Source organism: Canis lupus, chromosome 15 (assembly GCF_003254725.2).
Source record: "Canis lupus dingo isolate Sandy chromosome 15, ASM325472v2, whole genome shotgun sequence".
Taxonomy (NCBI): domain Eukaryota; kingdom Metazoa; phylum Chordata; class Mammalia; order Carnivora; family Canidae; genus Canis; species Canis lupus.
In genome coordinates this window covers 63,787,133-63,809,687 of record NC_064257.1, presented here as the reverse complement: position 1 = coordinate 63,809,687, position 22,555 = coordinate 63,787,133, and the positions used below count along the sequence as shown (strand labels likewise).

The 22,555-nt window shown below is 38.0% G+C and overlaps 1 protein-coding gene across 4 annotated transcripts in view; it reads left to right on the top strand.

Annotated features, from left to right (window-relative positions):
- DDX60 (DExD/H-box helicase 60) overlaps window positions 1–22,555 on the top strand; it is a 92,478-nt gene that overhangs the window by 60,658 nt on the left and 9,265 nt on the right. For all 4 annotated transcript variants that reach the window (XM_049094375.1, XM_049094377.1, XM_049094376.1 and 1 more), the window contains 8 exons: window positions 801–905; window positions 2,010–2,210; window positions 6,795–6,899; window positions 7,177–7,318; window positions 9,087–9,208; window positions 14,250–14,397; window positions 15,966–16,108; window positions 19,725–19,876. In XM_049094375.1, coding sequence (XP_048950332.1) covers window positions 801–905; window positions 2,010–2,210; window positions 6,795–6,899; window positions 7,177–7,318; window positions 9,087–9,208; window positions 14,250–14,397; window positions 15,966–16,108; window positions 19,725–19,876 — 1,118 coding nt within the window. The remainder of the gene's footprint in view (window positions 1–800; window positions 906–2,009; window positions 2,211–6,794; window positions 6,900–7,176; window positions 7,319–9,086; window positions 9,209–14,249; window positions 14,398–15,965; window positions 16,109–19,724; window positions 19,877–22,555) is intronic.

The window sequence follows — 22,555 nt, the reverse complement described above, 5'->3', positions numbered from 1 at the left end:
GTAACTCCAGAAAATTATTCCACATTGACATGAAGCCATGGCATATAAACAATCAATGAAAAGAGAAAGAGAGGGCCACTGGAAACACTCAGCATAAAAAAAAAAAAGAAAGAAGAAAGAAAGAAAGAAAGAAAGAAAGAAAGAAAGAAAGAAAGAAGAAAGAAATACTCAGCATTATATGAGAAAATGAGCAAAAGTTGGATCATTTAAGAATCATTAAAGTTTGCCCTGGTGCCTTTTTGGTCAGTTTGTCAAGGCAATTCCGGGGAAAAATGAAACTGTTTTGCTCCTATTATTACAAGATCCGTAATTTCCATAGAAATAACCTTCACAAGTAAGTGGTCGTGGGCGAAGCAGCAATAGCCCAGAGGCGGGTTGCTAAGTGTTGCTGCCCCGCCAGGAAGAAATCCCCTTTTCAGTCCCTCATTAAGAAACAGTCACTGAGGACCTGTCCCCGGCCAGGGACTCCCGTCCCCGGGGATGCAGTGGCCAAGAGGGCTCGGGGCCCAGTGGAGGCAGCAGACCCACGACTGCCACCTGAGCATCACAGTCCCACGAGGACGCGTGTGCAGGCGGGGGGTCGTGGCCGGTGGCCGGTGGCCGGTGCTTGCTGTGGCTGCGCTGGTCCCGGGTTTTCTGTTGGACCTTTGAGCCGAGAACTGAATCAGCCAGACACGCGTTGGCAGGAGCGGGCCCGGGAGCGTGTGGGGTAGGGGGTCTCCGTCGGGGGCGCCGGGAAGCCCAGCGTTGGCCTCCTCCTGAAATGCGTTTCGTGAAGGATTCCTTTCTCCTCTCCCTAGGTGGTGACAGCTACCGGGACACTGGCTTTAGGAATCAATATGCCCTGTAAATCCGTGGTTTTTGCTCAGAACTCCATCTACCTGGATGCCCTCAATTACAGACAGGTATTGCAACACGCAGCAGGTGAATGTGCGGCCCTCAGACGCTGACACACAGGGCCTGCTATGGGGCCTGCGATCGGGAAGGCACCTGCCAGCTCTCGGGCCGGCGCCCCTGGACCTCCACTCGGGCCTGCCCATCGCTTCCGAGTGTGGGACGCAGAGTGGCAAGGGCGCGAGGCCACATCTGGCACCCAACGCTCAGGCTGTCATCAAAATGCCCTCCTCTCCTTCTCTCCAAGCACTTCCTTCTTATTCCCCCGTAGGCCCCATTTCCATCCCACAGAACACCCCTCTTACTTCCCGCCTCTTCCCCAACCTCTGTCCTTGTGCTCTCTCCCCCGGGGCTGTGTTCTGCACCAGCTCCCTCTCCCACGTCACCTTTGCAATCGTGTTGGGCTCCGGAGCCAGGGCCTTATGACATTTCCGATGACGAGCTTTGGGGTCAAGGTGCCACGGTGTGAGTCCTGGATCTTCCCCCTCCTGGTGTTTGACTACGGACAAGTTTCTCCCGTGCCCCGCGTTCCTATTCCCACATCGTAAAATGGGGATAATGGTCGTATTTACCTCACATGGTGTGTGTTGCGAGGCCCGTATCAGAACAGTTCAAAGGATTTAGCGCATTCTGAGCACCTAATAGATGAGAACTAATACAGCTTCTATAAAGGGTTTGCTTTCTCTGAGTAGCATTTCTGAATTTTATCTTACTCATGTATTTCTTCAATCTGTGCACAATTTGCATGGTGATTGCTAGTGCAACACACCCGTGTGTAGGAAAGGAACAAGGGAGGGGAAGTGGGGAAGGACAGAATTGGGGTAAATAGTTCAGCTCTAAGTGAATTTGAAATTAGGGGCCAGTCTTCTCGTCGTGCTCTTTCGAATTTATATCATGATATGAATATTTAGCACCATTTTTGACACGAAGCAAGGGCGTAATGATAACTGCCTCGCTCTCAGCTCTGTCTTAGTTGGATTCTAGCTCCAGTTTACCTAACGGTTGGGCGTACGCACGGCTTACTTGCTCCAGCCCCACGTGAAAGGCTCGTTTCTCACACTGCGATGGACAAAATGTTTAGGGGAGTTTTACTTTGTGATTCTCTTCGGTTCCAGATGTCTGGACGAGCCGGGAGACGAGGTCAAGACCTGATGGGAGATGTATATTTCTTCGGTATTCCGTTGCCCAAGATAGAAAAACTCATTAAATCCAACGTTCCTGAACTGAGAGGACAGTTCCCTCTGGGCATCACCCTGGTCCTGCGACTCATGCTGCTGGCTTCCAAGGCAGACGACCCAGAGGATGCTAAAGCCAAGGTATCGTGCTTGATCCTCGGGGGTAGAGTCTCCATTGCCAGCCTGGCTGTGGTCAGCCTCGCTTTTCTTTCGAGGTCTCTAGCGATGACTTTTCAGTTTCACTGGCTTTTTGCGCTTTGCAATGTCTCGCATTGTGGAGGGTTGGGGCTAGAGAGAGAGGATAATTGTTAGTTTTGTCTCCTCTGTCAATCACAGAATTTGTGCTGAATGGGCATTTGGAATTAAGGGTTACTGTTCTTTCATGTGGGATCGGTGTTGTCCTAGAGTAGTTAAGGGTGCTGCTGGCTAGAGATTTGATTTGATTTGATTTGATTTTTTAAAAGATGTTATTTATTTACTCAGAGAGAGAGAGACGGAACATGAGGGGAGGGAGGTGCAGCGGGAGGGGGAGAGAGAGTCTCAAGCAGACGCCCTGCTGAGCTCAGAGCCTGACTCCGGGCTCCATCTCATGACCCTGAGATCACGACCTGAGCAGAAATCGAGAGTCAGATGCTCACCCCGCGGAGCCACCCGCATGCCCCTGGCGGTAGATCTTAAAAGATCTGTGTTAGATTCCATTTTCAAAAGGAGCAAGATGATTAGTTGTGATCATTTCATAACAGATGAGTTTATTTTTTGCAAAAACACAAAGCAACCCAAATTCATCAAAGAATATTTAGATAATATAAAAGGTTGCAGGAAGACAAAACGCATACAGGTTTCATCATCCAAAGCCAGTCTTATTATCATTTTGGTATTTGGCCACGCATGTACATTTGGTTTTTAAACACTGATATATTTGATTAGACGTTGATATGATTTTGAACTTTTCCTGAAATTTTCGCTGAGATAAATATTTTGTGTCTAATCTCACCATGAGAGATTTAAAATTCATAATAAAACAATTTGATTTTTATTCTTATGAAGATGCATTATTTTTGTATATTGAATACTAATATTTAATATTGTCTATTAATTCAGATACTGTTTGTTGATGCGAGGAATCTTTTAGGACTTTCGTAATGAGTTGGCTCTTCTGGGGCTGCTGGTCTAACAGTGCAGGCACCTATCATTTTAGACCAAAACTTCCCCATTTCTGCATTCTTAATTTTTACTCCTGTGTAGGAGAGAAGAATAGATCTTTTAGCAAGTTTTTTAAAAAAAAAATTTAAGAAAGTTTATTGGAGTGGTTTATTTTCTTTGCCTTGGCATATTCAAGAAAATCTATCTGTAATCTTCACACATAAAAAGCTCAAGTACGGACATAAAGTTCTCAGAATTTTCTCTACTCATCACATGAAAGTAAGATGGCTTCATTTCCTCTGGAGCATACTGTTAAAGAGGAGTAGAAAAAAAATAATAAAATAAAAAAATAAAGAGGAGTAGACACTTTTAGTCTCCCCTAAAGGAGCCACATAATTCCTACTCTCTTGTCGTTAATTTGATTTTTTTCTGCCTACGTATTTATATGAATCTTTAAAAAAATCCTTAAATTTCAAAATCTGTTTTGTGGGCCATTTTTAAAATTGATGTTTTAGTTATTACATGCTAAGAACTTTGAATCTTCATAATCAGTTTTTAAAATTGTGGTAAAATAAAAATAACGTAGAATTACCATCTTAGCCGTTTTTAAGTGTACGATTCAGTAATGTTAAACTCATTTCCATTTTGCTACGATCAAGTGGTTTTGGAACTAAGAAGAGATTTCTTAAGTTAGATCTTTGATATTTGCTTCTGTTTTCATTTGTCCAATTTTTTATCAAGAAAAATTATAATTTTTAAATCAAGAATTCTTTCTCTGTACTCTATTGCTATGTGTTTCTTCATTATGGGAGAACCTGTGAAATTTATCTTTCACATCGCTGCTGCCGCTCTCCGGTTTCAGTTCTGCTCTGTAGTTATACACATGTGGATTTTAAGTCTGCTACCGGAATTTTAATTTTCCTGAAATGCTTCACTATTTCTTACATCACTCTTCCACATATTAATAAAGTATTTTTTTTAAATGTCAATTCATAATTATCCATTTACCTTATGTTATTTTGCATTGTCTTGCAGAGGTCGTATCTTATGGTGCCCATCAAGGATGCCAAATAATTTTTCAAAAAACAATTTTGCTCCATAAAGAAAACCATTTTTTTAAGAAAATCATTTTTTAAAAAGATTTTATTTATCTATTCATGAGAGACACAGAGAAAGAGGCAGAGACCCAGGCAGAGGGAGAAGCAGGCTCCCTGCAGGGAGCCCGATGTGGGACTCGATCCCGGGACCCCGGGGTCACGCCCTGAGCCCAAGGCAGATGCTCAACCACTGAGCCCCCGGGCGTCTCAAGAAAACAATTTTTATAGGTCAGCCCCCTACCCTTTTCTTACGATGGTTCTGCAGAACCGGATTCCCGATGATCTTGCTGAACTCACGTCTCCCTGCTGTCCCACATGAGCCCACCGCCTGCCCCAGGGATATTCAAGGCACGTTACAGCCTGGGGACCATGGCTTTGCTGTTTCTTTTGCTTCTAACGTCTTCTCTCAGTCGTGTGCGTAGCCTCACTCCTTTACCTCATTCAAGTTTTGGTTCTAACGTTACTCTCAGTAAAGCCTCCTGACGTTGCCCTTTCTAAGTTGTGAATGTTTCTCCTGTGTGCTGCGCTGTGATCCTGATTCACTTATATACGGCGCGTGCCCCTCCTTCTGTACATCAGGTATCTACCACCTATCACCTATCTATCTATCACCTATCATCTATCTATCTATCATGTTTTTACTTATTTTCTCTATATTTCCCACTGGAATGTAAGCACTCTGTGGCCAAAGATCTTTGTCTTCATTCCTCATATAGACATTTAAAAAACATTTTTTAGCATGACTGAATAACTTTAGGAAAGCGATCAATTTCCTTATAAAAAAATTGATCTATTGTGGGTTTTTCTATTTTCTCACTTTTGGATATAGGTACATTAGTGTCAATCTGTTGGATTACCAAAGAACAGGATGTATGATTTCACTCTGGCTTCTCTCTGCCCTCCTAAGTGGGGCTCAAATACCCTATTAAACGTGAGGCTTGATGAGTAGCTTTTGAACCACATGCTAGTGTGTAGTAGATTTTAACACTTATGTAGCTTTTCTGGACTGGAAGTTTATTGACCTACTTTTGCCAGTCCTGCTGCCACATTGCCGTCAGGGTCCTTACTATCTTAGTAAGGCTTTAGTTATGTGTCTACAGCTCTAAGACTACAGTGAACTACCATGAGTTGCTCACCCTCTTGCTACTCTGCTGTTTTCTTGCTGTTGCCATCTATGACTAAATGTAGAGCTAGAGAAGAGAGAGAGAGAGAGAGGTGGTAGGAAAGGGCATTTTTGGGGACCCTCAAAAAGAATCATCCTAAAGTAAGGACGACGTACACTATACCCCCTGCCTTTCTGCCTTCTCTCTCTCATCCGTTTCCTCCCACCTTCATTTCACATAGTCCGCCGGCCTTACGATGAATACAGGTTCTTCCCAGGTTCTATGAACTCCCAGGCCTGATGGCAGACAGGCTCAAACGTGATGATGCTGGGAAATTTTCCTCTTACTGGTATTTCATAGACGTGTTAGTGCGCAGCTCCACGGTACCTGAACTACGCCCCCGGTGCTGTTTCACAGGGGAAACCAAGCGATGTTTTCAGTACTTTTGTTTTAATCGACATACTTCTGTTATTTTTGCCGCAACGCTGCAGGGCATGCGACAGCAGACCTTGTTTTCTTCCAGAATAAACTAAGGGCTGTAAGCTCTTAAACTGGGTTCACATTTATTACCCGGTTATTTGGCAATATGCTTCAGTTCTGATGGTCGTGTTTTATATGTTCTATTTGTTAAAGGAAGGATGTGCCATGTAAGAAGAAGGTAAAGCACATAATGTGAAATTTAACTGAATCTTCTATGTTGCTCGTCGTGTCTGTGTGGTATAGCACATACGGCTGATATCCAGCCTTTATATTCTTTTATGTGATAGTCAGGTGCAGCCACAAGAGGAGACAGAGATAAAGCTCGGGAAAATAAAGTATTATATTTACAAGGCTTAGAGACAGGAGTCACGGCACACTACGGGGCACCGTATGTGAAGGACACCAGGCTGGTCTGGAGGCAAACGACGGGAGGAGCAGGAAGGTTTAGGTGCCTCCTTTATTATAGTTTCTATGGAAAAAGCGAGACAGGTCAGAGTAAGCAGTCTAGGATTGGCGACTGTGAATAATTCTCCTGGGTTTTGGGCTCTGCAGGTGGCCTCTTGTTGCCTGGGACCTGGCTCCGGGGTGACGTTGGACAAGAAATATTGGCTAGGTGTGTGAGAACTAGGGAGGAAGCAGCTGGGGGTATACACTTGGGACTGGTTGGTTTGTATATGGTAGGCATGCTCTTGGAGACGTTGTTGTCACCTTCAGGAGTTAGCTAGGCCTGGGAGCGACAGTCTGTCTCCAGCCAGAAAGGATATTTGTTTTTCCGGAAAGGTTTTTTAAGATGTCGAAACATCGTAAGATACAGAAAACCATTTAAAATTAGAGCATATCTATATTACTGTTTGCAAATATATTTCATAAAACTAACATGGTGCGGATACTCTTCTTTAAAGGTGCTGTCCGTGCTAAAGCATTCATTGCTGTCCTTCAAACAACCCAGAATCACGGAGCTATTGAAACTTTACTTCTTGTTTTCTTTCCAATTCCTTGTGAAACAGGTATGATTGCCCCTTGTCTTTTTGTGAAATAGGAATGGCACTATCTTCATTTTTTTTTTTTTATCATGCTGAATTAATTTGTGGTCTTTACAAGGTTATATCCAATGACTAATATTTCTTTACTTGATATGATTGTCACATATGAGCCAGATAACAATTACCAATTCCTCTTGTATTGGTATTAAATACTATTTTAAACTGACACTGAATAAGTTAGTTATTAATTACTATACGTGGGTGAGTTGAGTCAAACTAATAAATTATTTTTGTTTTTTAGGGCTATTTAGATCAAGAAGGTAAACCAAGGGGGTTTGCTGGCCTTGTATCACATTTGCATTATCATGAGCCTTCTAATTTTGTTTTTGTCAGTTTTCTCAGAAAAGGCCTTTTCCATAATCTCTGTCAGCCAACTAGGAAAGGTAAGCTTGCTGTTCTTGTGTATAATCTTAAAATAGCAACAGAAACTATAGTGGAGCTAGCACTTCAGGACAATTTTTTCACCAAAAAATAACACAAGTTAATATTTAGATAATTTAGAAATATTAAATTAGATAAAATAAAGTTTTATATACCTACTAATATAGGTTATATGAGAGACAGCCATCTTTTGTGTCATCTATTTTAAAATGTTAGTTTCTCATGAACTTTGGTAATTTCTAGATTCTAGGACTCAGAGCATATTTTAAAAATATATGATTTTTTAATAAATATCTTTATAATTAAATTTAATATGTGCAGAGCATAGAAAAGAGATATAGGAAAGCATTATGTTAAATATAATATTCACCATTAGTATTTGTGAATTTTTTTCCAATCATATTTTCTTAGAGTATAAATGTACAGTAAATATATAAGTATATGGTATAAATATATATAAATTTATATATTTAAATAACTAATTAGAATCTAGAATCTTCCTTGAAATATATTTTGCCAATATCATGTAATTTTTTGTGAATTGCACTTTGATGCCTGCCTAATATTCCAATGACTAATATATTTTTTTTAATTAAAAGCCTTCAATTTTTAAAATTAAACTGTAGACCTTTAAACAGTGTCCCTAAAAGAAGTGTTCTCCTTTTTGTGCTTAAATTTGTTATATTTCCCAATTCCTGACAAATGCAGTGCTTTTCATAGCATTTCTTTATCTTCTATCATAATTGATAGCAACACTTTGTGCAAAAAGTCTAGTCACTATGCTCTGAGCATGCACTGTTCCATGAAACAAGGGTACTCAGGAAATTCTATCCCCCCAAAAGCTCTGTGGGCATGGGTAGCGTGGGGTGGGAGGGTGTATACTATTATAATCATGGAGGTAGAAAATTTGATGACTTTATGAGGCATGTGACATGGCTATCACTATTTTGTAAATATGGAAACTCAGACACAGAGAAGCTAAATAAACTGCCATGGCCATACAATTGTAATAAGTGTCAGAGCCAAGATTCAGGTATAAATGGTCTGAGTCTAGAGCCCAAGTCATTAAAGGTAGCACTTTTTTAATCACTACGGTGTAATATTCATGCGTTGTGAACGGTAGAGAGTAAGTCAAAAGGGTGGTGCCTTAACGTGAGTGGCGAGAAGGTAAGGAAGGGAGATAGGACTTGGTCCTTGGTGGGCTGAGTTTTGGAAAGCCTTAAATGCTAGGCTAAGGAGATTGGATTTTGCTCATTAGATACTGAGGTGTAATTGGAGATTTTTTGAATGGCCGAGAGAAATGATCATAAAATGCTTTAGGAAAACCTATCATAGCTTGAAGTTGAGGGTGAGAGGAGTGGATGGAATCCAGGTGAGGAGATGGGGCAATTTGGGGTTAGAATGAGTATGGTATGAACTAGTGTGGGAGTAGAAAGCAGGAAGAAGAAGGCACCGTTGCACACTGTCAGTTCCTTGGTTGCTGTATTTGTTACAGATTTTCCGTTTCCATGAAATGAAATGCAGCCAAACATTCAACTTAAATGTCAAAAATGGGGATGACTGGGTGGCTGAGTCAGTTAAGCATCTGCCTTCAGCTCAGGTTATGATCCCGGCGACCCGGGGTCGAGCCCCGCACCTGGTTCTCTTCAGCGGGGAGCCTGCTTCCCCCTGCTTCTCTGTCAAATAAATGAATACAATCTTTAAAGAAATGTTAAAGATGAGATTGACGCACCTTTTTACCTTTATAACAAGGCTCTTTGATTTGTATAGGTTCAAAACATTTTTCTCAAGATGTTATGGAAAAGCTAGTGTTAGTATTGGCCAATCTGTTTGGAAGAAGAATTCTTCCAGCAAAGTTTCAGGAAACTACTATCAAGTTTTATCAATCAAAGGTAAAATTCATGTTTCTGATGACATTAAAAATTACTGTGATTAAGTAGATCCCACCGTAAGTGATTCAGCAGCAGTAGAATTTTATCAATATAGGGCTCATTTGTTTTATAGAATAATAATTTGTTCTATCGGTGATTACTGTCCTAGTTAACCTATAATTCATAAGCTTCTGCACATAAATCTATCAAAAGAAGAAATGCCTTGAGGAAAAATAAGATAAAGAATTTTGCTCATGTTTTCCATTTTATTGTATGATTGTATCAAATTGTAGCATCCAGTTTCCATGAAATGAAATGCAGCCAAACATTCAGCTTAAATGTTAAAAATGGGGATGTCCAGTGGCTGGACATCCAGTGGCTAAAATAAAAATGTAGATAATTAGACAGTAAATGAACTAATAGTTCCCATCATTGAATCTGTAGTTCCCTTAGGGTCTTTTCACCTTGAGGTGGGGCACAGGTAAGAAATCTTATGAACTGTAATGTCCTCACTGAAAAATATTAGAACAGTCGTTGAAGAAATCATCCCTTGACTCACATAGAATAAAGGCAAGAAAACTCTTTTCCAATTTTGTTTGCAACATATTCTTTGATCAGGATTTGCCATTATTAAATCAGCATCAAATACTGTTCCTAAGGTACCCCAGTAGGATCTGAGAAAATGGGATAGGCTGGTTATACTAAATAACATTAGTAAAAGGTGACAAGGAACCGAGAGATGAGCAAATCTATATTGTCTAGCTCCACAATGTCAAATTACAAATCTTAGCCCTCAAGGAATATTCTCTTGACCAGTGAACACAACTTAAGTCACTGATCTATCATCACATTTTTTTCATCACAAGTATACTCTTGAGGTATTATTCATTTTGTTTAAATGATTTATATTTAACTTAGAAAAGTTAGTACCTAAATTCTTACAAGGAAAAAGATATTAAAAATATACAATAAAGAAATGTTTTGCATGGACATCTCCTGTCTCTCTCGCTGTCTGTCTCTTTCTCTTTTATTTAAAGGTTATTGGAAATTTGTGCACTTCCAAGTAGGATGTAGTGAGTGGTTATCATTCGTATTGAGACAGAGAGCTGTGGAAACAATGAGGATTCGGCTGGCTAAATTATAAAATGGCAAGAACTTACTAATGGTGTGATGGGAATCTCTAATCATGGTTTTCTCCCAAAGGATTTGTTGATTCTGGACAGGGTTTGACAATTGTACTTAGCATATTCAGAGAGCCTCTCCTATGAGATCAAAAAAAAAAAAAAAAGTTATTAAAGCTTTTAGTGACCACATGGGGCTGGAGTGACAGAAATTGAGGAGACGGGGTTTCTATGAGTTTACTGAGAACGTTCACTGAGCATCAGATCTGCATGAAATGTTAGGTTACTACACCAAATTGTTTCTAGTCTTGTGGCATTTATTAAGTAAAAACCCACTAGAAGGAAGGTTCTGCATTTATTCACAGGCTTGTATTCCTCTCAAGACATTTTTGAAGACTTTTAGAGCCGGAAGATGTAAAAGGTTAGGAAGCTCTGTAGGAAAGAGGTGGATCTTTGGGAATCTTTTAGGACTGAGTAAACGAGACCCACCAGCCTCATACTCAAAGTCCCAAGAGGGTCATGACCCAGGAACAGAGTTAAATCAGGTATAGACTTGGGACGCCCGGGTGGCTCAGTGGTTGAACATCTGCCTTTGGCCCAGGGCGTGATCCTGGAGTCCCAGGATCAAGTCCTATATTGGGTTCCTTGTGGGGACTCTGCTTCTCCCTCTGCCTGTGTCTCTGCCTCTTTCTCTGTGTCTCTCATGAGTAAATAAATAAAATCTTTAAAAAAAAATTAAAAATATATAAATCAGGTATCAACTGAAACTTAATAAAACTGGAAAACAATACCAACAATATCACTTTAATCTCTACTTGGATTGGAGTGATCACATTTTAATCACATAACCAAACACAAAAATGGGAAAACTCACTCTGGTGGAAGATAACATCATTTAAATCCTATCAAGTCCTAAAAATTTATGGTGAAAAAAAAAAAAAAAAGCCCCAGAACTAAAAAGTAAATAAGCAAGCAAGACTGTATGACCAATTGGCAGGAAGAAGAGCAGGCAATAGTAGTAGATACACAGATAATTCAGATATTGGGATTAAGAAACAAAGAATATAAGTATGATTAATATGTTCAAGAAAATAGGAGAAGTGATAGACAAAATTTATGAAAAGATAGAGAATTTCACCAGATAATTAGAATTTTACCATATAATTAAATGGAAACTTCAGTATTGAAAAATATAATGTCTGTATTTTTTTCTATGACTTTTATAGTTTCAAGTCTTACATTTAAGTATATTTTTCAATTCTGAAAAATATAATGTCCGTATTTTTTTTCTATGAATTTTATAGTTTCAAGTCTTACATTTAAGTCTTTAAAATTTGAGTTTGTTTTTATGTGCAGTGTATGGTAAGGGTCAATTTCATTCTTTTACACGTGTATGCCAAATTTTGCCAAAATCATTTGTTGAAGAAATTATCCTTTCCTATCGTGTGTTCTTGGCACCCTTGTCAAAGATCTGTTGACCATATACATGTGGATTTATTTCTGGACTTATTCTGTTGTTCCATCAATCTATGTCTTTCATTATGCTGGTACCATACTGTTTTAATTACTGTAGCTTTGTAATCTATTCTGAAACTAGGAAATGTGATGCCTCTGGCTTTGTTTTTTTCCCCTCAAGATCATTTTGACTATTCAAGGTCTTTTGTGATTCCATATGATTTTTGAGATTGTTTTTTATGTTTATGTTAAAAATGCCATGGGATTTTGATAGGAATTGCAATGAATCTGTAGATCAATTTGGATAGTTTTGACATCTTAATAGTAATTATTCTTCCAATCATGAATATGACATATCTTTGCATAATTTGTGTCTGCTATAATTTCTTTCATCAGTGTTTTATGCTTTTCAGTGTAGAGGTCTTTCACTTCCATGGTTAAGTTGATACCTAAATACTTTATTTTTTTTGATATATTACAGATGAGATTGTCCTATTTTTATTTTCAGGTACTTACTTAGTATGTAGAAACAACTTTTTTTTTGGAAACACAACTATTTTTTAATGTTGATTTTGTATTCTCCAACTTTGCTGATATTGCTTATTAGTTCTAACAGGTTTTGCTGTATGTGCTAAAAGAAATATCGTATACTTTAGGCAGACAAAAAAATCTAAACTTGTAAATGTAACGGGGCATGAAGCACACTAGAAAGGATAATGTGTGGGTAGATATAAATAAATATCTACTGTATCTAAAAATAATTATAATGTATTATGGAATTTATAATATGCATACATAACTAAAATGCATGACAGTCATAATACAAGTGTTGGGAAGGGTAAATATATTTGAGTATTTTAACGTTCTTACAGTATTAAGAATTGTAAAAATTAAAAATATATTTTATAATAGTTTTGACATCATAATGCATCAATTATCTTCTAAAATAGTGTACAAATAAGTGTTAATAGAAGAAAAGGGTGAAAAAAATCAATGATTTAATTTTTCAGCTTAAGAAGCTAGGAAAACAAAACAAATAGAAAATCTAGCAGGGTAAATTTTACAAATATCAGGAAAGAAAATGGGACATTACTACAGATCTTACTGTGAATATCAAAAAGAATAAATGAGGATATTATGAATAATTTATGCCGGTACATTTGATCACTAAAAAGATAAAAACTAGACAAAATAATATGTAATATATGGTCCAGACAGAAACTGAATACTAAAATAGTATATATAATCTCAACTGTATAAATAAGTACATTGAATATATATGTGCTAAATACTTCAGGTAAAATACTTTTTTTTTATTTTATTAAGAAAAACCCCAACAATTATATGCTGTTTATATAATTCACATCTTAGCTATAAGGTCCCAGAAAGATTGAAAGTAAAATGATAGAAAATGAGATATTCCAGGTAAATACCAGAAGAATCAGAAACACCTTAACTTCCTGAAAATTAGACAGATTCATGTAGTTGAGTAAGCCTTTTAACACTGATTTTTTAAAAAATTGTACTTGTAATGCTTACTGTGATAAATACCTTTTAAATATAAGTAGAATTCTTAAAAAAAAGAAAATTTAAAAATTAAAATAAGAAAAAATACATATAGGACAAAAATGAAATGGAATTATAAAATATTTTATTTAAAAAATAATAAAAGAAACATACACATACAAGATGTAATTCATACAATGATTAGAGCAAAATTGATAGCCTTATAATCATATCTTAGAAAAGAATAAAGGGTGAAAAAAAATCAGTGATTTAATTTTTCAGCTTCAGAAGCTAGGAAAACAAAACAAATAGAAAATCTAACAGGATGAATTTTCCAAATATCAGGAAAGAAAATGGGACATTACTACAGATCTTACTTTGAATATCAAAAAGAACAAATGAGGATATGATGAATAATTCATGCCAGTACATTTGATTATTTGGACAAAATGGGCAAAGTCCTACAAAATGCAACCTCCAAAACTAACCAAGGAAGATTAAAAAAAAGTCCTGTGTCTGGTATCTATTAAAGAAATGTGTTCAATTATTTTAAAAATTTTCCTACAATAATATAAAAAGTGCACTTACTGTGAGAACTGGGTATTGTATGGAAGTGTTGAATCACTACACTCTACACTTCAAACCTATATCACACTGTATGTTAACTGTACTGGAATTTAAACAAAAACTTTTTTTAAAAAAGGTGGTGTTGATTAATTAGTGTGAAAGTAAATTTTTAAGAGTGAAAATACAAGTTTTCATAAATGTATAATAGAAACGAAAAATGAATTTTACCTCAATTTCATGGATGAAGGGATGAAACAATTACATTATTAAATAAAGAGGTAACTACAGAATTGTATTGCAGTGTTCTTTACCATTCTTCCAAAGTTTCAGTTTTCAAGGAAGGTATATAGAGCTCTCTTTTAAAAAGAATATTTGGCCTTCCAGTGTTTTTAATGATCTCCCTGATGATTTAGGTGTTCCTTGAGGATCTCCCGGAGGATTTTAATGATGCTTTACATGAGTATAACATGAATGTTACAAAGGAATTTGCCTCCTTCCTACTAAATGTTGCCAAGTTGGCTGATATGAAACAGGAATATCAACTCCCATTGTCAAAAATAAGTAAGTATATCTTAGCTCCACTGTGGAACAATTTAAAGAAAATATTATCTTCCTAAGAATATTTTTTCCCAGAGAACTAGTAGAGCCTGAGAAAGATCAGTCTGCCTTAAAATAAGGAGATTCTTCTTGCTTCCCCAAGAAACAAACTCTTGGTTATTATTATTATTATTATTATTATTATTAATTATTATTTTTTAACCCTTGGTTATTAGAAGTGTAAAGGGCAACAGAGAATGAAACTAGAGTCATTTATAAACCATCTTGATTAAAGGTTGCTTTTGGGGCAAGCCTGACAAACAGTAAGGATATTTATGAGATGAACAGAAGTGAGATATCATTCTATCGCTCATTTTCTTGAGAGGAAATAACATATAGACTCTTGGCAGGTTACCTGGGCCCAAACTCTGGTCCTGCTATTCCTGGCAGTGAGACCTCGGGCAATATTCCATATTATTTCAATAACCCATATTCATACTTCAATTTTCTCAAGATATATAAAAAAAAGAAAATAACGTTACTTACCTCGTTGGGGTAAGTTTTAAATAATTCAGTTAATATATATGAGCATCTTAAAATGGTACCTAGCACATAGTAAATGCATTAATCTTTGCTCTTATTTTTCATAAGCTATTGGATAGAAATCTTCTAGGGGAAAGTAAACAGGAAAAGCTGGCTGGGATAAAAGGAAAGGGTTGAGCCATGGGAAGTAATTTCCCACTTTCATTAAACCCTAACATCCTCAATTGGAAAAAGTAAAGGAAGCGGAGCCTATTACTTCCTGGACCTTATTAAAGTGGGAAGCAGCGTGGACAAAAGCAGACGGGAGCAGTGGAACATTGTGAGCATCCCAGAGAAGGCCAAATGGCAGTGCCTTCATTACAAATCAGAGCCAACTTCGGGTGCATAATCCGGGACTTTTTAAGAGTAGGAACAGAGGGGGCACCTGAGTGGCTCAGTCAGTTAAGCGTCTGTTCTTCAGCCCAGGTGGTGATCCCAGAGTCCCTCATGGGGGTGCGGAGTCCGGGATCATAACCTGAGTCAGGGTCCCTGCTCAGTGGGGAGTCTGCTTCTCCCTCTGCCCTTCCTCCTGCTCGTGCTCTCTCTCTTTCTCTCACTCTCCCCCAAATAAATAGATAAAATCTTTAACAAAAAGAGCAGGAATGGAAAAAAATATTTCTTGTTAATATGCCATTTTCAAACCTAGTGATAGTGGCCTCTTGGAATACCCTGTCTGGAAGGATTGTGGGGGGAAAAAGCACCAAGGTAATAACAATAATTCTATGTTAGCATTGCAATTTAAATGTAGTCTTTTATTGCCTGTTGATCAAGGAACTCAAATATAATACAAAATTTTATGATATTGATGACGTATTGATAGCTAACCGTTACTGAGTGTATTCTGTGCCAAGACATGCTGCTCACTTTACGTGATATATCCCATCCAGTCTGATACGGGTCCTGCCACGCGGAATGACTCCCTCTGTAGCATGGCCTAGAGTATGTGCATGAAGCTTACCAATTTGGCTGGTTTTTAAAAAAACTGATCTATCCCAATCTATTATGACCAGATTTCACAGGAAAGGAATGTGAGGACTCTGAACTTGTGTCTCACTTGATGAGCTGCAAAGAAGGAAGAGTAGCAATTTCTCCATTTGTTTGTCTCTCTGGAAACTCTGATAGTGATTTGCTTCAACCAAATACTCCAAACCATGTAAGTAGAGATGGGGTTTATAAATAAAAGATCTTTAAGAAAGAATTAGATTTAAACTTCTAGGCTGTTTAAGAAGGATTTGATATTTCGCAAATTGAAAAACAAAAATTCCAGGTGTATGAACAGAAATATCCAGGAAATGGTACTCTTGAGCCCTGTAGGATTTCTGTTTTTTTTTTCCGTGTTGGCCTGAGGAACCCTGCTCCATTATACAGAATTCCCAGCTTTTCTTCTGTCTTTATAGGTTGATGCAAGTTTGCTATGCATAAAGCACTTAAAACTATCTTCGGGCTTTCCCAGTATTGCTACAGAGGCCACAAATCCCATATATATATTCTGGATCACTGATGTCCAAAGTGGAGTACAGAGAACTAGCACATTGGGAACATGCTGGATAATCCACTGAATGCTGGAATCTTGTAGGAATTTAATGCATATTTTAACACAGTTTGTGAAAAAAATAAGTTTCGTGATATTTGATACGGTTAGACACTAGTGTCTCAATTCCATTCTCATCTCAAGTCAGTCTGTCCTCTGTTATGTAAAATAGTCTACCTAAAAGAATTTTGAGAAACTAAGTTGACCCTTGTGCATTTTATTTTATTTTTTTAAAAGATTTTATGTATTTATTCATGAGACACACAGAGAGAGGCAGAGACACAGGCAGAGGGAGAAGCAGGCTCCCCGTGGGGACCCCGATGAGGGACTCAATCCCGGGACCCCAGGATCACGACCTGAGCTGAAGGCAGGCGCTAAACCACTGAGTTACCCAGGAGTCCTGACTGTTGTGCATTGTAAATGGACACATACATTTTTATCACAAATTCAAATAATTTCTAATGATATAATTTCCAGCTTCAGATAAATGTTGATATGTTAAAATAATGCCATCATATCATTTTTAATGAATAAAATGGAATATGAATACTGAAGCATTTGGATACCCATAATTATAAAATTAAAAACAGTCAAGAATAAAATTTCTAATGACTTAATTATAAAATTAAAAACAGTCAAGAATAAAATTTCTAATGACTTAAAATTTGGGACAGTTCTTTTCTCTTGGAGTTAGATCATACATTCCCTCACATAATGTAATTAATATATTTTTAAACACCAAGCCACCCTATCCATTTCTAAGCTTAAATAGTATGCAATTTCAATTTAATGGTTATTTTCTGTTAATTACAGAAACTTAAATATAATACGGATTATGAGGATTACTAAAAATAAAATTAATATTGTATTAGAAATATATGTATTAATGCAGTGGCTGAAACTATTTATAAATTAGTCCATATAACTAAGAATGAATATTTACTTATTTTCAGAATGAAACAGGGTTCCATCACCGAATTTCAATTTGAATGTTGAGAAACCTTATTCAAATAGATAAGTAGCTTAGAATTGAACAACTTTCGTTATGCCAGTGATACACAATTCTTCTGATTCCTTCTGAGTTGTTTGTCTCAAGTCACCTAGCAGTCTATTATCACAAATATATTTTTAATGTTCTTTTAATTAGCAACTTAATTAGAGCCACTTTAATTTTGTTGAATTCAAGGAATTGGAAGCAACCTAATTTAAAAGGGAAAAATGCACTTCTTATGTAGCCTTTAAAGTCATCCACTTTCTCATTAGGAAAGCAATATTGCTCTTTGTGGCTACCCTGTACGTTTTCAAACCCCACGTAAGTCTGAGGAAGCTTTTTGTTTTATAAGATGAGAGAAAAGCATTTATGAAAGGAGAGATGAGAAAGAATTTTTTTTTTTCACTGATCATGTACATGGTTTAAAAATGAACCTGAGACCACTGCTCAGGGCCTAGGGGAAGCTCTCAGGCTAGTTCTTTACCCTCGTCGAACGAACGGTGTCTTACGGAATGTGGAATTTTTGCATAGAAATAAGAGCGGACTGAGCCCCGCTTGTAAGATCAATGACTTTATGAAGGTTTTTTCCCTTGTATTTTATATCTATAATTACAATGAATTACTTATATAAGACGTTTGCAGCTAATCACATGGAAAACAAGGCATTTTGTTAAGTATTATAATTTCCCTTTTTCTCTATTTTACAATTAACTTAACGGATGGTCAGTACCTACCATTAACTTTTGGCTCCTTTCCATATGCAAATTTCCCCCTCGAGTTTTGGAGGGACTTGATACAGTTTTAATAGGATAAAATGTCTATGTCCTGTTGCTGTGCAGTCACCATCAATTAGAAGAGATCTTTAAGGTGCAGGGAATGAACTAAGACGGGCCTTTCGTTGTTCCTGATGGTGCGCTAGGGAAGAGCGTGGTTCTAGTTCATTTATTTTGAAGCATCCTGCACTGATGAAGATTTCCAGAGTATTCCTCGATGACAGCACGCCCTTTGCCTTACCCCACTCACTACATACAATTTCACTTTACTAGTATCCTAGTACTCTCAAGATTCTTTTGCTTTTATTGGTCGTTACCTTTTAATTCAATGTTAAATAGACATTCACGATATCTTTAAATCACGCATCGATAAGCTGCAAAGCATAAAACTAAAATGAAGACTCACGGACTCAACACCCATGGGCTCCTCCTCCATTTTATTCTCTTGTCTCCCCTCTTTTGCCTGGATGTCAATTATCCTGAATTTTGTGTTCTTTAATTCTTTACAAAACATCATATTCCAAAGTCGCTTTTTATATTTGCTGCTTTTGTATGAAAAGCAAAGGAATCCTTACTGCAGTCTCCTGCATTTCTTGTTTCTGTTTTCTGGACTCAACTCCATGCTCCCAAGATCCGTCCACGTGGTCGCATGAAGCTCTATCTTATTTTTACTACTTCACAGTATTTCAGAGCCGTTGATCTATTCTCTTCTTAGAAACTGTTTGTTTCTAGTCTTCACTGTTACAAATGCGCTGCCACAAATGTCTAGTACACGTGCGTGGCAGTTTCCCCTTGAATGTAAAATCTTCTGGATTTTTGAGGTCACAACAGTTTTCTAGATCGTGCGAGAATAAGAATATTCCAAGAAACTCTTAATAATAAAAGAGCTTTCATGCTACTACCAAACCGTTTGGAAAGTTGTACCGATCGGTGTATCGGAGTAGTTCTCATTGACCCCGTATAGTTGTAAAATAAGCAGACATCAAAAGCGAGTGACTTGTGTACCTCCTATTCTTATCTTTCTTCTCTTTCCCCTATATCTTCCTTTTTATCCTGGTGGTGGTTGGGTTTTTGTGATTGGTAGAGTCGTTCAGTCGAACTCTTCAGACAGAAAAGGCACTGGTTCTCTGATACTCCGTTTACAAGGTATCTCTTAGGCCAATTAGGATAATAATAATAATAAAAAAAATAAAATTAGCCTTTGTTTTCTAGTGAGCCTTGCTGTGATTCTCATGGCTGGGTGGTTGGAAGTGTCCGCGTGCTCTGAGGCAGTAGGTTCACGGGCGGTACCAAGTCACCCTGTAGGCCTGCTTCAGGACGCCACCAACCCACTGTGTACGGAAGACACCCTCTGCCTTCATGGTGAAGAGTGTGCTTCAAGAAGGCCGAGTACAGAAAGGAAGTTCACAGCTCGGTGTCAGAGATCGGAGACTTTCTTTGCACGCAAATAACGAGAAGAGTTGTGTTTCTTTAGGTCGTTCTGCGCACAATTGGCATCGATCACAGTCGGGCTCCTGTGCTGTGGTCGCAGACATTTGACAACCAAGGAAGAAGAATGCCACTCAACGCTTATGCACTTGATTTCTACAAACATGGCTCCTTGACTGGACTAGTCCAGGACAACAGGTGGGCTTATCCCCCTTCTCTTCTCCACCACTTAGAATCTTGCTCTCCTTCTGTCTCCACGTCTGCGTTTGTGTCTCTGGCCCCGTCTTCCTCTCTCCTTGCTACCTCCACCTCCAGTTCCATTGCTGTATCCGTCTCTACATCTTATACCTTGTGGATGAACCTAATGAATTTTAGGCAAAGCTTTTTATGATTTTAAGTAGAGTTGAATCATGCTAAATAATATACTGGAACTTTTTCCCTGCAGATCAATGATGAGAGAGAAAAACAAACTTTGTGTTATTTTTGTTTGTGGCTTACCGGCAAAATCTGGGGACTTAGACACCCTCGCTTGACCCAGAGATGTCCCCTACGATTATGTTTCTATACGTTCACAGATGTGTTTTTATTTGTTAACATCCTATTTATTCAATATAAGATATTTTAAAACTGACAAAGAATAACAAACAATGCGATACTCACCATTATCTGAGAAAAGCATATAAAAAGGCCTATGACTCATCTTAGGACTGAGCATAGGGCAGTTGTTTTAGCGCTTTGGCAAGGAAATCATTTTCCAAAACAGTAAGGCGGGGTGAACCCTCTTGGATTTACCCGAGAATAGAGAAATTGGCCCAGACACTGAGCATATAGATGTGGGAGGGACCTTCTTCACAGTAACCAGGAATTCAATAGACATTTTACATAAAATCTTGAACGGTCTTTATTGAATTAAAGGATTTAAAACTCGGGACACTAGAGAAATGTTTGATATTTTGGGGTTTGCTTGTTTTGTATTTCACAGCTCACTCACTGGATTTTACTCTTTTTTTTAAGTTTTTATTTTAATTACTCTGTGTTCGTCATGACGAGTGCCCTCCTTAATCCCCATCACCCATTTCACGCATTACCCAACCCCCCACCCATCCCCCGGTAAACATCCGCTTGTTCTCTATCGTTAAGACTCCATTTCTTGGTTTGCCTCTCTCTGTGATGTGATCTCTCTCTCTTTCTCTTCGCTGGTTTGTTTTATTCTTAAATTACACAGAGCAGTGAAAGCCCTTGGTATCTGTTTTTCTCTGGCTGCCTTATTTCACTTAGCTTTATGCTGTCTAGCTCCACCCATGTCATTGCAAATGGCAAGATTTCATTTTTTATGACTGGATAATATTTCATTAAATATATATGATATATAATAATACAGTGTTACCTATATATCTATATACATATACCTCTTCTTTATCCATTCGCGGTCGATGGGTACTCGGCTGCTTCCACATCTTGCCTGTTGTAAGTGATGCTGCTACAGACATGAGGGTGCATGTAGCCCTTTGAATCAGGGTTATGTTTTCTTTGGATAAATACCCAGGAGTGTGATTGCTGGAGAGCAGGGTGGCTCTAATTTTAACCTGTTGAGGAAGCTCCACACTCCTTTTTCTCACAGTGGCTGTACCAGGCCTCACTCCACCAACAGGGCAGGACGTTTACTCATTATCCACGTCCTCACCAGCACCTGCTGTTTCTTGTGTTTTTTATTTTAGCCATTCTGCCAGGTGTGAGGTGATATCTCATTATGATTTTATTTTATTTTTTTTCATTATGATTTTAATTTGCATTTCCCTGATGGCAAGTAATGATAAGCATCTCCCCGTGTCTGTGGGCCATCCGTACGTCCTCCTTGGAGAAATGTCCTTTCAGACCTTCTGCCATTTTTTAATGGACTGTTTTTTTGGGTATTGAGTTTTATAAATACTTTATATATTGTGGTTGTGAGCCTTTATCAGATATGTCATTTGCAAATATCTTCTACCATCCCCTGGGCTTGTCTTTTCATTTTGTTAATTGTTTCCTTCATTGCAGAAGCTACTTTTTTTTTTTTTAATTTCTTTTTTTGAGTTGGCTCCATGCCCAACATGAGGCTTGAACTCATGAACCTGAGATTAAGAATCCTACATTTTACCAAATGAGCCAGCCAGGTGCCCCTCAAGGTATTTATTTTGTAGTCCTAATAGTTTATGTTTGCTTTCATTTCCCTCACCTCAGGAGACTAATCTAGAAAAAAGTTGTTCCATCCAGGGTCAGGGAAGTTATTGTCTGTGTTCTCTTCTAGAATTGTTATGGTTTCAGGTTTCACATTTAGGTCTTTAATCCATTTCTAATTTACTTTTGTATATGGTATAATGAAATTTTACAGTTTCATTTTTTTTAAAGATTTTATTTATTTGAGAAAGGGAGAGAGAGAGAAGGAACAGGCCGAGGGTCTGAGGGAGAGGGAGAAGAAGACTCTCCGGTGAGCAGGGAGCCCATGTAGGGCTCGATCCTGGGATCCCTGGATCATGACCAGGGCTGAAGGCAAACACCTCACTGACTGAGCCCCCCAGGTGCCCCTTCCAGTTCCATTCTTCTGAATATATGGTGTCCAGTTGTTCCAACACCATTTGTTGAAGAGACTACCTTTTTTTCCATTGGATATTCTTTCTTGCTTTGTAGAAGATCGATTGATCATATAATTTTGGGTTTACTGCTGGGTTTTGTATCTTTTCTATTGATCTATATGTCTACTTTATGCCAGTAACACTGTCTTCATCATTACAGCTTTATAATGTAACTTAAAGTTTGTAATTGGGATCCCTTCAGCTTTGCTTTTCTATTTCAAGGTTGCTTTGCTGTATTCAGAGTCCCACGTGGCTCCACACAAAT